Genomic DNA, 16,284 nt, shown 5'->3' on the forward strand with positions numbered 1-16,284 from the left:
ATTCTTCTTTTACAACTAAGGCTCTCCATCACCAGGCCTAAATGTGGCGCATATACATACATGCAGGCAAAACACTCATAAATACACATATTATTTGTAAAAACCTTTTAAAAAAAGCCAGGTATAGTTGCATGCTTCTGTAATCCTGGGGCTGGAATAGAGACAGGTCAACCTACATAGCTTATAGCCAAAAGATTCAGTGAGTGAAAGACCTTACCTCAGAAGATAATGTGAAGGCAATCAAGGAAGATGCATATACAAAGGATACTGGGAGAAATGTAGGTAGTAGACAGTCGGTGACCTGGCTCATGAAGCTTCAGAGGGAACGAGAACTTGACCAGGGACCAGCTAGTAGCATGTGCTAGTCTAGCAAACAACCTAACTATTCAGTGCGTGTCCAAAGAACTTGAATGAGGCTGAATTTGAATATAATGAATTAATGTTTTGGTGGAAATATCAAGGCAGGATTTCATTCAGGTTGTGTCATGGTTACTGCTTACTGTTCCTATCCAAGTCTACAGTCAGAGACAGAGAGAGTAGGAGAGAGGGTGGAGGGAGAAGAGGGGAGAGCAGAACAGAAAGATCACTGCGAAGTTTGGCAAGGAAAGATATATAACAAGGAGAGTACAGATGGAGAATCCTGGCATTCTGCACTGAAACAAAAGGAAGGCTACCTTAAAGACCCCCAACCCAATGACATTTCCGTCTTATGGAAATGTACACTCATGTACCAGATGGGAATGAATCCAAAATGAGAATGCTGCTGAAGGAATTGCCTACTAGTGCTTAGGAAAGTATTTCCCAAGATCATCAAAGGGGCCAATGCAACTGTGGTCCAAGGGGATCAGGCTCCATCCCAAGCTAGCAGCAGAATTCTGGCAGTATTATACACATGGTTTAGATGCTATAGGAATGAAAGAGATGGGATTAAGGAGGTCACAGAGTCTTAAGAATCACTGAAGCTAAACACTGTGTGACAAGTTTCAAGTCCTTGTAAACAAATCCTAGGCTTCCATCACATGAAGTTGTGAAGGTAAAAGCTGAAGTTGTAATGGAGTCCTTGTGTCTTCTTTTCTTTTATTGTTGTTGAGAAAAAATAGTCCAGACAAAAGCAACTTAAATGTTGGAGAGAGATGGTCATCAGGTAAAGGCACTTGATGTCAAACCTAATGAAATGAGTTCAATCCCTGGAACTATATAGTAGAAGGAAAAACATCAACTCCTGTAAATTGTCTTCTGACCTCTGTTGAGAGTATTTTCTGAAAGCATTAACTGAAGACTGGAGACCCTCCCCTAGAGTAGGCAGTACCTTCTGGAGGCAGCCTAGATATAAAGAGGTCGGAAGGAAAAGCAAGACGACGTTTCAAAGGCTACATTTGGCCTTATTGCTGTCATGCTTCATGGATATTATGGCCCAGCTTCTTCAGCCTTCTTAACACAGACTGAAAATCAGCAACTCTCCAGGAGTCCTTTAAGCCTTCACTTCCAAACTGAGACTGCTAAGGCTTCCAGACTCAAGGACTGAACAGCTATCACAGGTTCTAAGCCCATACTGTGCAAGCTAATCTGATCTATCCCCTTTATAACATATTATTTCAATTCTGTTCTTCTAGCGAACTCTGACTAAAATCCCCTGATCTGCACCCCACTGAAGTGATAATTCAGACATGAAGCTCTCCTCACTACAGCATCACCATACTTCACAGTGACTTAGGTAATTGGACCACAAGTATCACAAAAGCACCAACAGTCCCAGGGAGTGGCCCTACCCCCTGGCCAGTACTAGTGGTCATATTCATTAATGAAGTTTACATCAAGTGTAACATTCCTCCCAGGAGACAAGCTATATGTTTTCTTGATCCCAGTTAGTTCCATATTAGGAAAATCAAGATTAGAAGTGTTCTTTCATGTTTCAGAGCATGACTTTACAACTCCACTTGGCCCTCAAGATGTATGTCAAGAACCGAAACGTAGTGCTCATCATCCAATGGCAGGGCTGAATGGAAATGTGATCCATTTGACAATAAAGCAGAGGCTTAAAGAACTGCATTCAAGGGGTTGGGGATTTAGCTCAGTGGTAGAGCGCTTGCCTAGGAAGCGCAAGGCCCTGGGTTCGGTCCCAAACTCCGAAAAAAAAAAAAAAAAAAAAAAAAAAAAGAAAAGAACTGCATTCAACTCAGTAAGGAACAGTCCAAGTGGATGAGGAAGCAGACAACTGGATGGAACAGGATTTGAGTCAGAGCATAAGAGACGTCAGTGGACTATAGGGAAAACTTATTCACTTTGCATGAGATGTAGTGGAGTCCCAGGAAAATGATGTGTGTCTTCAGGTAACATTTAACTACATGTTGGGCCTAAAATCTACCCCAGACCTCCAGGGGGTAAGTGAGTACCAAAGCAGGAAGGGGAGGGGAGATTGAAAAAAAAATAAAGGGAAGAATCTATGATTATGGGAGAGAGATTTGAATTTATGAAAGTAGCATTCATAGTTCAGCAAGAACCTAAGCAAAGTTGAAGGAAAGCTAAACAGGGTTCTGAAAAGTATTGGGGCAGATACACAGAGAAAAGATTTTGAAAACTGTTCAAATACACAAGACATCCACACTTGGAAGTTTCAGGGCACACAGTGGTATTCTCAGGGTTCTTCTTTAATCCAGCTTCAGTAAAAAGACAATACAAATATTAATGTAAAAAATACATGAAAGCACATTATAAACAGTGTTACAGACCGTTTATTACAATTATGGAAAGGACAAGACACTGAGTATGTGACAGATTCCTTCTTAACACCAGGGTCTTGCTTTGTGGTCTGCACAGTGAATGGTCAGTGTTCTGTTGGCTCCCTCTCCTCACTGTGGGCAATGTTCAGGCAGGCCTGCAACAAACAGCACAATGGCCAGCCTCAGCTATGTCTCTAATGCCAAGATGGCTTTGCTTGCTTGAGTAGCCATGCGTTCTATAAGCATGTATTCAACCAACCCTGAATCAAAAATAGTCCAAAAAATTTTAAGTCTAATGACAATAAGTCATTTAAGTTTAAAAGCATGCTATAACTATTTGTATATTGTATTACATATTTATGTAATCTAGAGGTAATTTAAAGTAATCAGAAGTTCTGTGGCTTGTATGTAAACACTATCCATTTATAAAAGAGACTTGAGCACTTTTACACTTTGGCATCTTGGAACCAATCTCCAAAGATATCTAGGAACAAATGATATAATGTTCTCAAAACTAGGAGGACACTAATTGTGAGGCCAACAAAAATTTTAAATATATTTTTCTTATTTACTTCAAGAAATGGAATTCTAAATGCATTCCCAGCCTCTCAGGAAACTGAGCCAAGAAGATCTGAAATTTAAGACTAGCACAGACAACTTAGTAAACCCATTTCAAAAACATTTTAAAAATAAAGGGTGGGGAGTGTGGACATGTTGCTAATTGTTAGAGTATTCATGTATACAAGTGGTCCTAACTTCTATCCCTGTGCTGTAAAAATAACATTTAAAGGCACATGCGTAACTTATATACAGAGGAACTAGCTCAAGATGAGTTCTGCCGCTTTGTTACTGTTGCTAAATCAAATGCAACAGCTGAGTAAGTGCAGGAGACAAGGAGACTCCTTAGCTCCTTTACCCACAGATGCCATTGTAAGAAGGTGCTCCATACTGCACAGCCCTATTCTGTCGGTGGCAAGGCCTTCAGTGAATGTCGAATGCGCTCTGAGTAAGGAGGGACACACAACAGGACTTCACTGGATACAGAAATAGACTAATTTGGTCAGTGCATTTAGCTATCCCCTAGTTAAGACAGAAAATGTGGGCATAACACAATCACTTTGGGATATTTTTACCCACTGAAGTCTTGTTTTTCTATATTGAAAAAAATACAAATTAGGATGCTATCAAAAGAATCTTAGTAAATTCCTCAAGAAATGATAGGTATGAGGAAAAAAGGAAAAACGATTTGGAAGGTTAAAAAGCAAAGCAATCCACTCATAGGACATTTTGCTTGGTGAAGTTATTTTCTAACCTTATCAGGTATGCTGCTACTTACTTTTAATCCCAGCACTCAGGAGGCTGAGGGAGGGAACAGGAGGACAGGGTCTTCCCTGGCTACAGAGCAAGAGTAACGTTACTACAGAAAGTCTCTTTAAACGACTTCCACTTTTAGAAGGGAACCTTCTTTTCCTGTTGCTTGGACATGAGAGAGCAGTAGTTGGAGTCAGAACACGGAGGACTAAACATGCATTGTTTGTGGGAGTTCCATCAGATGCTGACCTTTAAGCAAGGTCAAAATGTTTTGTCACCAAAACAGGAAGCAGCTTCAGTGCTGAGAGTCATTGCTTTGTGGATCAGAACAATCTTTCCACGAGCATGGAGAAGACTCTACCAGTAACTTTACATAGAATCATATTGCTTTAAACTATATGAAACGTGTGTGTGTGTGTGTGTGTGTGTGTGTGTGTGTGTGTGTGTGTGTGTGTGTCCATCCTTCTGTCTTTGTTGGTCTGTCTCCTCTTGATCCTCTTCTTCTCTTCTTCCTTCTCTTCTGACAAGGACTTACTAGTGAGCTGGCCCCAAACTCACAGTAACTCTTCTACCTTTAATCCCAGCATTCGGGAGGCAGAGGCAAGTGGATCTCTGAACTCAAGGCCAGCCTGATCTATAAATTGAGTTCTACACATAGAAGCTCTGTCTTGAACCTACCCCTCCCCCAAAAGTGCTATTTTCCTGAGGAAATATTTTCCTTTTGACACATATAATACATAATGGGAGGGGGGGTGTCAATATACCTGTGCACACCCTTGATTCTCAGAACCTGAGCCCTCCTACTATGCAGACATTCTAACCTAAGCAATAGCCCCAGCCACCACAGTTTACTTTTGCAAAAGATTTTTTTTACCGCTCTTCTGAAGAGTCTATGGAAGAAGTTTCTCTTTGGTCTAAGAATACAGGAACATATCTTGTGTTTTTCAAGTGGTGACGGACCTTTATCTTCATATTCATTGAGGTCCTTGAAACATCCAGATTCAATCATCTGTATGCATAAAAGACAGGACAAAACATCTTTGGAGACACCAAGAGAAGTTCTGTGATCTCCTAGTGTTATCAGCTCTTACCCAGTACCTGACCTCAATGTGGGGCACCTTATAGCTCCCAGACCTTCTCTGGTTCCATGTTCCTAGCTTCCTGGTTACTGACCTCTTGGAATAAATAAAGTGTCCTCTTGTTCCTCTTTCTTGAAGTGTACCTCCCAAAAAGCTAATTCCACTGGAGCCAAGTTACTAGCTAGCCCTGCTTATGAAGCAGGACTCTAGGGTGGCAGGCAATTCCCAAGATCACTTTTACTCACCTCCTGTAACTAGGACAAGAATAGCTGCCATGCTTCTGGCATGGTCTTGGTTTGCCCATGATCTAGTCCTCATGGTCAAGTCCTTTGCATAAATTTACTTTGCGCTTATGCACACACACACACACACACACACACACACACACACACACACACACACACACACCATTGCTAAAACTAGCACTAGCATAAACCTACTCTGCTAGAAAGAATAGTACCTCATTCTGCCAGGGGATGGTGACACACCCTGTCGCAAATTGAGCGTAGAAGATCTCATCACTGGTGTCCAGGTTGACTCCTTTCACCACAGAGAACTGTCCAATATCCAAGATATCCTTACAATAAATGGCCTCAGGCTGGGCACCAAGAACAAAGAGAGGCATCAGCCTACGAGACATCTTAAATAATTCTTTTCTTGTTTTGTTGTTTGGTTATGTTTTTCTTCTGGAATTTTGAGACAGAGACAGGCAGCCTAGGCTGTACTTGAACATACAATCTGGCTGCCTTGACTATATCTAGCTTATAAGGATGTTCTGTTTTTAATTTTCAGATGCTGAGGATTAGACATAGGCCCTGCATATGTTGGACAAGCACCATACCACTTAACTACATTCCCAGCCCTAAAGCAACTCTAAGCTCCCTTAATTTAAGAGAACAAGTCCAAATATACTCCTCCCCACCCCTTCATTGCCAAGGCCCTCTTTTTAAAGTAATTTTCTAATTTATACCATGCATATTCTGCGACACAGCAGTTCCTATGTCACTTTTCTCAAGGAACTTTTTTAAAAAGAAAAATATTTATTTTATGTATATGAGTACACCATTGCTCTGTACAGACACACCAGAAGAGGGCATCAGATCTCATTACAGATGGTTGTGAGCCACCATGTGGTTGCTAGGAATTAAACTCAGGACCTCTGGAAGAGCAGTCAATGATCTTAACTGCTAAGCTATCTCTCCAGCCCTCTCCAGGAACTTTTAGTGTCATAGATGTTGCTGTGTCTTTGTTCCAGTCCTCCATACACAGGTGTTCATAAACCCTTCATAAGGATCTCTTTCCATCTCTGCAGCAAAAACATAGATTGCAAAGACTAAAACTATAGAAGGATGGTGTGGTTACTCCTGTGGGAGACACAGAGAGAGCTGTGAACTGGCATGAAGACCACTGGCTGTGGGATCCCTAAGTGAGGTTTTTCTCCATTGATGGCACTGAGCATTTGTACTGGCTGGTTTGGTATGTCAACTTGACACAAGCTGGAGTTATCACAGAGAAAGGAGCCTTCCTTGAGGAAATGTCTCCATGAAACCTATCTGTAAGGCATCTTCTCAATTAGTGATGGGGGTGGGGGGAAGAGGACCCAGCCCATTATGGGTGGTGCCATCCCTGGGCTGGTAGTCTTGGGTTCTATAAGAAAGCAAGCTGGGCAAGCCAGGGGAAGCAAGCCAGTAAGTACATCCCTCCATGGCCTCTTGCTGACCTGTTTGAGTCCCTGTCCTGACTTCCTTTGGTAATGAACAGCAATGTGGAAGTATAAGCTGAACAAACTTTTTCCTCCCCAACTTGCTTCTTGGCCATGATGTTTTTGTGCATGAATAGAAACCCTGACTAAGACAGCATCCTACCTGTGAAGTACCTCCTTAGCATTTGGATGAAAAGTAGAAGCAACATGCTTGCTAGCACAGATACTGACAGCTCCAGTCTCAGTAGCATGTGAGAAGTAAAGAGGGCTGCACAGTCCAGACTAAAGCACAGTGCACAGTAAGGAGTGAGCACATGGATGGAGGGAAACTCAGCACTGAGGTCAGAAAAGGAACACTGGCACACGGGGCCTTAACGGGCATGCCAAGGAGCTCTGAAATGGAGCTGAGAAATGGAAGAAAGAGTTTGGCTACTCTAGCAGTGATAGACTGCACACACCAGGCCTGGAAGCCAGAGAGCTACTAAGGGTCTGCCTGAGGATATGGGAGTGAGAGGAGGAAAAAGAGGTTAAATCGAGGAAGGGAAGAAGAGGAAGGAAGAGGAAGAAGGAAGAAAAGGAGAAGGAGGAGAAAAGAAAGAAGAGAAGCAGAAATAACAGATCTCAGATTTCATAGAGCAGAATCACACCATCAAGTGTGTTTTGACAAGAGTGTTTTGGGAATCAGTATTCTTGGGACCTAGCTACTCGGGGTAGCATACTCACATCAGGACAGAAAGGTGGATCTAACATATTTGCTTCCAGTCTGGTGAAGTTAATATCCTTGAATATTGGGTGCTGCTTTACAGCAGAGGCTCCATCACTCTGGCAGCCCAGCCTTTTACTTGGATCCTTGGTAAGTAACTACACAAGAGAGAAACAGTCAAATGAAGCTGATAAGATAAAATGTAAACTCAAAACTGTCTTCTTTAACAACCCAGGTGGTGGTGACGCCAGCCTGGGAGGCAGAGGCAGGCAGATCTCTGTGAGTTCAAGGTCAGCTTGGTCTACAGAGTGAGTTCCAGGACAGTTAGGGCTACACAGAGAAACTCTTATCATGAAAAGCCAAAAAAAACAAAGCAAAACAAACAAAACATCCCTCCCCAACAATCAAAGAAATAGGGGTGGCAGAAAGGACATCTATCCAAGTTAACAGCCACTGTAGTTACTAAATATCAACCAAACTGTGCAAATTGAGACTTAACCAAGTAGATTATGGTTTCACAGAGTACTGCCACGACTGATGAAGAGACGGAAGCTTGCAGAGCCATGCCTCCTGGTGAACCCCTTTAATCTCAGCTTGGCCAAACAAGTGGATCTCTTCTAAGTCAACCTCATCTACATAGTGAGTTTCAGGCCAGCCAGAGCTATATAGATTCTGTCTCAAGAAAAATAAGCCATTTGAGTAAGTCAATCCTAAAGTTAAAATGCTATAAAAATTAAGAGATAATTACTAAGGAAATAGTTGTAAACTCGGAAATTATTTCAATGCTTTGAATTTATAAAAAGAAATCTTTAATCATTAGAATACTAGGGACCCCAAGTCAAAAATTGATCAAGCCTACTTCTAAAACTGTATATATTTAACTCTCTGTCTCTGTCCTAGCTTGAACATCATCTCTACTTCTCCCCTTTTTGGTTTTATATATGTATTTGTGTGAATGTGGGTACATGCCACAGTGTGTGTGTGGAGGTCAGGGGTCAATTTTGTAAAGCAGGAGTTCATTCTTCCTTCCATCTGTTGAGGCAACAATTGCTGCTGTGTTGTATATTCCAAGCTACCTAGCTTCACAAACTTCCAGATCATTCTCCTGTCTCTGCCACCTATTCTAACCCTAGGAGACACGGATTACAGATATGTGCCACCACGTCTGGCTTTTGGCATAGATTCTAGAGATAAAACTGAGGTCAGTGGACTTATGTGACAAGTATTTTAACCTACTAAATGATCTCCTGGGACACTGGGACACTGAGTTTTTTCAAGACAGAGTCTTGTAGCCTAGGCTGATCTTGAAATCTTCATATGCATATCTGCACCTCCAGATTGCTGAGATTAGAGCCAAGTGCCACTACATACCCAAAAACTTTTCAAACATCTTTTGGGGGGTGGGTGGGCCAGGTCTCACTATATAGTTCTGGCTGCCCTGCAACTTGCTCTGTAGATCTAGCTGCCCATGAACTCACAGACATCCACCTGCCTCTGCCTCCCAAGGGTTGGGATCAAAGGTGTGGGCTACCACTGCCTGACTAAAAGTATTCTTTACATATTTACAACTGTCACAAACTCAAATAAGCCTTTCTTCATACTATCAATCAAAGAAGGTTGGCCCCAGTTCTTGTCCCCTCTCTGCTCTTGGGCAAGTTACGCATGTATATCCTAAGATGCTTTCCTCACTGGTAAGGAAACTTAACTCATTGTTTACAAGTCAGTTGTTTTTCCTCACAGTAGTTACTAAGCATGACGGTTGGTTTTAGACGTTAAACAGACACAATCTAGAACCACTTGGAAAGGGATTGCTAAAGAGACTTAGGCTTAATTGGGGGCATTTGTGTTTAATTTTTAACTCTCATACATTATTCCCCCACCCAAAAAAGAGAGCAGGCCTTCCAGGGATAGCAGACAAACATAGCATAACAAATTATAATAAGACTAGGCACAAACCCTCCTATCAAGGCTGGATGAGGCAAACCAGCAGAAGATGAAGGGCATTCTTGTGAGGGGTTTCTTAATAGAGTTAACTGACTCAATAAACCCTTATTAAAAGAAAATTTTTAAAAATTCATCAAAGGACAGCAAAAGAAAGTAATGCCTATAGGCACCATTTTAAGATAAGCAAGTGACAAAGAAATTTTAGTGTGTAGGCAGCCAGCAGTTGGTGGGAAAAAAAAAAACCAGCCCTAAGGGTAGATGGCACCCAACTGCTTCTGGCTTGTTCTATAATTATGTTAGGACTTGCTCTCTAGCATTATCTCATAACAATGTCTCATAAACAATGATGGTCCTAATACAATAATCAAATATGTAAGGAAGGTATCAATCTGGCCCATGTTGCCCTTGGAGTTAGAATGTCTGTGATGATTTAGAGAAAAAGAATTTGGCATAGACAATCTTCCCATTTCAAAATATAATAAAAATTAAACGTTTTATATTTAATTTCAGATAAAATGAGTCAATGAACCAGACTCAGCAGCTGTTTTTTGAAAACAGAGTAATTTGGCACCATTCTTCCTTTCAATAATGTCACTACAAAAGGGGAGTCATGAATTTTCCTCAGGCTTTGCTCGAGTTGTCCAGTCATTTCCCAAGTTTGTGCTGGGAACTCTGATCTACTCTCATTGTCTGCCTAAGATGAAGCACCAAGAAGGAGGCAGGTTACTGAGAGGCCTGGCTGAATTCACCTCAGCCTGGTCTTAGTATTGAACCAGGACTTTTAAATTGGGAAGGGAGTGACTATCCTGCTTCTGAAGGCTGACTTCCTACATGACTACTGCCTTCTGAAGAGAGGAAGTGAGTTAAACATTTCCCTGGCTCTGTGGAACCTGACCCACCATGCTGCAGATGGACTTGGCATTCTCTGAAAACCTCTCAGAGTACTCCTCAGTTTCAGTCTTCACTCTTCTTTCCATTTCCTCCCGGTTGACTTTTTCTTTATATTTTCTGAATGGAGAATGTCCCGCAATCATTTCATATATCAGACAGCCAAGTCCCCACCAATCAGGACTAAATGTATACTTTTCATGACTGATAATTTCTGGAGCTACATAACACATACAGGAAATTTTAAATTAAATTTTGGTCTTAAATATTTTCATAATTAATTCCAAGTAATACATTAATTTAATATTTGTTACAATGTGATCTAAGAACCTTTAAAAAACATTCTAAGTTTTAAAGAAAAATCACAGCCAGGCAGTGGTGACCCATGCTTCTAATCCCAGCACTGGGGAGCCAGAGGCAGGTGGATGTCTGCCGAGTTTGAGGCCAGATCAATCAACAGAGTTAGTTCCAGGGCATCTGAGGCTAACACAAAGAAATTCTTTCTTGACCTACCCACCATCTCCCAAAATAAAGAAAATCATAAAGAGCCAAAGATCACATGATTATATTTATATGTATCATATGATTATATAAAATATACAGAATATTCAAATTCAGAGAGACTGAACATAATAAATTCATGGTTGAAAGACCTTGGAATAGAAGTGATAAATAGAGAGTAGTTGCTAACAGGTCATTAAACTCTGAGTGAAGAATGTTCTGAAACCAGATAGAGAAATGGTAATGTGTAATGATGGATACACAACTTCCTAAATGGACTAATATCCACTGAACTATATACTTCAAATAGTTGGGTCTTTGATGTGGAAAGAATAATTGAAGCAGGGTCTGTATATCTGTACTAAATAAACTTGCTTGCTACAGGGTGGGTAATATGGTAAAATGGTACTGGAGAGAAAGCGTGCCTCTTGGGGTGCTCCCATCACTCAAATGTTCCCATGGGTGCTTCAAGTGCTGTGTCATCTGTTCCCAAGTCAGAAGAAACCCCAGAAAACTACAAGGGGAGAAATGTCAGGCTCTGAAAGACCCACCATACTCTTCATCTTTGGAATAATATGAATTTGATTAATTTCCCAGATATCAGATGGATAAGGCTTATAAAACAAATGAACCTAACATTTCATTTAGGTTTTGTAAATACAGAACATTTTACCCAAACACAAAAGAATATACCTTCTTCTCTGTACCTCATGGTACTTTCTCCAAAATTGACTACATACTTGAACACAAAGAAAGTCTCAACAAACACAAGAAAATGGAAATAACTCCCTGCATCCTATCAGACTATTATAGATTAAAGCTGGACATCAATAACAGGAACAATAGCTTACAAACTCATGGAAACTGAATCACAACCAAAAGGAGTAGATGCCTGAAATCAATAAAATAGAAACAAAGAAAATAATATAAAGAATAAAAGTTGGTTCATTGAATCAGTAAGACTGATAAAACTTTAGCCAATTTAACTAAAAGGAGAGAGAGAATCAAAACCAACAAAAGGAGATCATAACAACAGACACCAATAAAATCCATAAAATCATACAAACATACTTTAAAAACATGTACTCTACAAAATTGGAAAATCTGAAAGAAATAGGTAATATTGTCCATAGGTACGACTTAACAAAGTTAAATCAAGGTCAGATAAACCATTTAAGCAGACCTATCACCCTATAGTGAAATAGAAGGAGTCATTAAAAAGTTTCTCTCCCAAAAAAAGCCCAGGGTCCAATGGTTTTAATACAGAATTCTACCAGACTTTCAAAGAAATTTAAACAGGTATCAGAAGATGGAAAGATCTCCAATGCTCAGAACCCTACTAAAGCAATCTACAGGTTCAGTACAATCCCCAGCAAAATTCCAACAAAATTCTTCACAGATCTTGAAAGGACAATATTCAAATTGATATGGAAAAAACAGAATAGCTAAAACAATCCTAAACAATAAAAGAACTGTGGAAGGTCTTACCATTTCTGATCTCAAGCTATACTAAAAGTAATAATAAAAAAAAAACACATGGTATTGGCATAAAAACAGACATACTGATTAATGAATTTGAATTTGAGGCCCAACCATATACCCACATACCTATAGATACCCGATTTTTGATAAAGAAGCCAGAAACACATGCTGAAAAAAAAAAGATAGCATCTTCAACAAATGGCACTGGCCAAACTGTATAATTCAAATAGACCCATACCTAGTACCCTGCACAAAAGCTCAATTCCAAATGGATTAACTACTTTAACATAAAACCAGGTATACTAAAGAGAAAGTGGAAGATAACTTTGGGCACGCTAGCACAGTAAATGGCTTTCTAAATAGAACCCAGACAATGCAGGCACTACGATCAACAATAAATGGGACCTCAAACTGAAAAGTTTCTACATAGCAAAGAATGATATCATTAGAGTAAAGTAGAAGCCTACAGAATGGGAAAAGATTTTTAGCAACTTTACATCTGATAGAGGGCTATTATCCAAAATATCAAACTCAAGAAACTTGGTATAAAAAACAATTAAAATTGGGGTACAGATATAAACAGAATTCTCAATAGAGGACTCTCAAATGGCTAAAAAGTACTTAACATGTTCAACATCATTAGCCATCAGGGAAATACAAATAAAAACTACTGAAATTCTATCTTACACCTGTCAAAATGGCTATAATTAATAACACAAATGACAGATCTTACTGGCAAGGATGTGGAGCAAGGGGAGGACTTTCCTTCATTGCTGGTGGAGTGTGAACTTACACAGCCACTATGGAGATCAGTATAGCGGTTCCTCAGAAAGATGGGAAAGGATTTACATCAAGATCCAGCTATTCCACTACTGGGCATATACCCAAATGACATTCATTCTAACACTTACCCAACAATGTCCATTGCTGCTCTATTCATAATATCCAGAAATTGGGAACAATCTCAACAGAAGAATGGATAAAGAACATGTGGTACATTTGCAAAATGGGGTATTACTCAGCTCAAAGAAAGGAAGGAAGGAAGAAGGAGGGAGGGAGGGAAGGAAGAGACATCAGGAAATTTTCAGGCGAGGGAACAGAACATCCTGAGTGAGGTAATCTGAGACCCAGAAAGGTAAATATGTATGTAGTTAGTTACATATGGATATTAACCATTAAATAAATTATAACTAAGCTACAGTCCATAGGCCCAGAGAGGTTAGATATAGCAGACAGGACTAGGAGAGACACATAGATCTCCCTGGGAAGGGGAAATAAAAGAAATTTTATGGGTGGACTGGAATCAGGGGTTGGGAGGTAGAATGGGAGGATTATGTGGGAAAAGGATGGGGGAAGACAGGATTGAAGGAAGGTATCAGGGGGAAAGACATTTAGAATGGAAGAGAATTGGGGGGCAGTATGGAAATCTAGTGCAGTGGAAACTTTCGATATGAAGGCAATCCAAATGAATGAGGGAGTCAAAATTCCTAATGGCCATGTCTTGTCACTAAATGAAGCTTCAGTTCTGGGACTGGGTATCATCCAGTTGAGTTGTTAGCTGAAAGGGACCCATGGAAATCCCTAAACAAGCTAGGCTACTACTTTAACTTACAGCTAACTGTTTTCAGACAGGAAGAATGTGAATTGTCATGTTTGTATACAAAGTATCACAGTGATAATTAGCTTTATTAAGTGTTATTTCAGGGACTGGCAAGATGGCTCAATGGGTAAAAGTACTTGCTTTAAACTTAAAGCCTATGTGAATTTTGGGAAAGCAGAGAACTGACTCACTTGTCACTTGTCATCCTAGACATGTGCTCCCTGGTGTACTCATATGTGCACATACATGTACACAATAATAAAGACATGTAATACAAATATTTTTAAAAATTAATGTTTTTTCTGGCGACAGCAGATGCTAGCGAGGATGTGGAGAAAGAGGAACACTCTTCCATTGTTGGTGGGATTGCAGACTTGTACAACCATTCTGGAAATCAGTCTGGAGGTTCCTCAGAAAATTGGACATTGCACTACCTGAGGACCCATCTATCTCTCTCGTGGGCATATACCCAAAAGATGCCCCAACATATAAAAAAGACACGTGCTCCACTATGTTCATAGCAGCCTTATTTATAATAGCCAGAAGCTGGAAAGAACCCAGATGCCCTTCAACAGAGGAATGGATACAGAAAATGTGGTACATCTACACAATGGAATATTACTCAGCTATCATAAACAATGACTTTATGAAATTCAGAGGCAAATGGATGGAACTGGAAAATATCATCCTGAGTGAGGTAACCCAATCACAGAAAAACACACATGGTATGCACTTATTAATAAGTAGATATTAACCCAAATGCTTGAATAACCCTAGATGCACAGAACACATGAAACTCAAGAAGGATGACCAAAATGTGGATGCTTCACTCCTTCTTTAAAAGGGGAACAAGAATAGGGAGGCAAAGTTTAGAACAGAGGCAGAAGGAACGCCCATTCAGAGCCTGCCCCACGTGTGGCCCATACATATACAGCCACCAAACTAGATAAGATGGATGAAGCAAAGAAGTGCAGGCTGACAGGAACCGGATGTAGATCTCTCCGGAGAGATACAGTCAGAATATGGCAAATACATAGGTGAATTCCAGCAGCAAACCACTGAACTGAGAACGGGACCCCTGTTGAAGGAATCAGAGAAAGGACTGGAAGAGTTTGAAGGGGCTCGAGACCCCATATGAACAACAATGCCAACCAATCAGAGCTTCCAGGGACTAAGCCACTACCCAAAGACTATATATAGACTGACCCTGGGCTCCAACTGCATAGGTAGCAATGAATAGCCTAGTAAGAGCACCAGTGGAAGGGGAAGCCCTTGGTTCTGCCAAGACTGGACCCCCCAGTGAACAGGATTGTTGGGGGGAGGGGAACACCCATATTGAAGGGGAGGGGGAGGGGTTAGGAGGATGGTGGCCTGGAAACCAGGAAAGGGAATAACATTTGAAATGTAAATAAGAAATACCCTAAAAATGGAAAAAAATTAATCTTTTAATGTAGCATTATTGCTATGGCTTAATGAGGTTCATACTATTAAAGTAAATTAAAAGCTAATTCTTCCCTCTAGGTTCTGAGCACTGGGGCACCTAGCAGGAAAGGATAAGGTCTACCAAAGTCATCTTTCACTTACCCATGTAGCCAACAGTACCAACTCTTCCTCGAACCATCTCCCCTTCTGGGATTTCCAGAGCTAGACCAAGATCTGAAATTCGGATGTGTCCTGTGCATGTTCACACACAATGTACAGATCATGGGGAGAAGTAACATTTTAGTGACAATTTATAACTGCGAGACAAAGTCCATCTAAATAGTATTGATGAGGACTGGGGATAGCTCAGTAATAGAACCCTTGTTTGTATATGATATACAAGGCTTGAGATTACATACCCAGAGCAACAATACACATAAAAATGTATAAAACAGCAATATCTAAACATTACATATGTAATGTAATTTCATACGGCACACTGAGTTTCACTAACAGCATGAAATTATATTTATACTTAAAGAAGGCCTTTCACAGTAAATAACCTCCAGATGAAAACAGAGGAGCAATGTTCATTATCTCCTCATAACTACCAGTTAAGATACTTCACCTAGAGAACTCTACAGTCCAGTTAAGATACTTCACCTAGAGAACTAACTCTACAGTCCAGTTAAGATACTTCACCTAGGGGCTGGGGATTTAGCTCAGTGGTAGAGCGCTTACCTAGGAAGCGCAAGGCCCTGGGTTCAGTCCCCAGCTCCGAAAAAAAGAACCCAAAAAAAAAAAAAAAAGATACTTCACCTAGAGAACTCTACAGTCCAGTTAAGATACTTCACCTAGAAAACTCTACAGTCCAGTTAAGATACTTCACCTAGAGAACTCTACAGTCCAGTTAAGATACTTCACTTAGAGAA

The 16,284-nt window shown here is 40.4% G+C and overlaps 1 protein-coding gene across 4 annotated transcripts in view; it reads right to left on the reverse strand.

Annotated features, from left to right (window-relative positions):
* Window positions 1-2,713: 2,713 nt before the first annotated feature.
* The window catches only part of Grk4 (G protein-coupled receptor kinase 4), a 72,216-nt gene continuing 58,645 nt past the window's right edge, over window positions 2,714-16,284 (reverse strand). For 2 of the 4 annotated variants that reach the window (XM_032915838.1, XM_032915836.1), the window contains 6 exons: window positions 15,515-15,604; window positions 10,359-10,567; window positions 7,536-7,673; window positions 5,571-5,708; window positions 4,906-5,040; window positions 2,714-2,875 (listed from right to left, as the gene is read on the reverse strand). In XM_032915838.1, coding sequence (XP_032771729.1) covers window positions 2,825-2,875; window positions 4,906-5,040; window positions 5,571-5,708; window positions 7,536-7,673; window positions 10,359-10,567; window positions 15,515-15,604 — 761 coding nt within the window. In that variant the 3' untranslated portion in view covers window positions 2,714-2,824. Of the gene's footprint in view, window positions 2,876-4,602; window positions 5,041-5,570; window positions 5,709-7,535; window positions 7,674-10,358; window positions 10,568-15,514; window positions 15,605-16,284 lie in introns of those variants that run through there. The other 2 variants (XM_032915839.1, XM_032915835.1) reach the window with 2 other exon arrangements.

Source organism: Rattus rattus, chromosome 11, assembly GCF_011064425.1.
Source record: "Rattus rattus isolate New Zealand chromosome 11, Rrattus_CSIRO_v1, whole genome shotgun sequence".
NCBI classification, from domain to species: domain Eukaryota; kingdom Metazoa; phylum Chordata; class Mammalia; order Rodentia; family Muridae; genus Rattus; species Rattus rattus.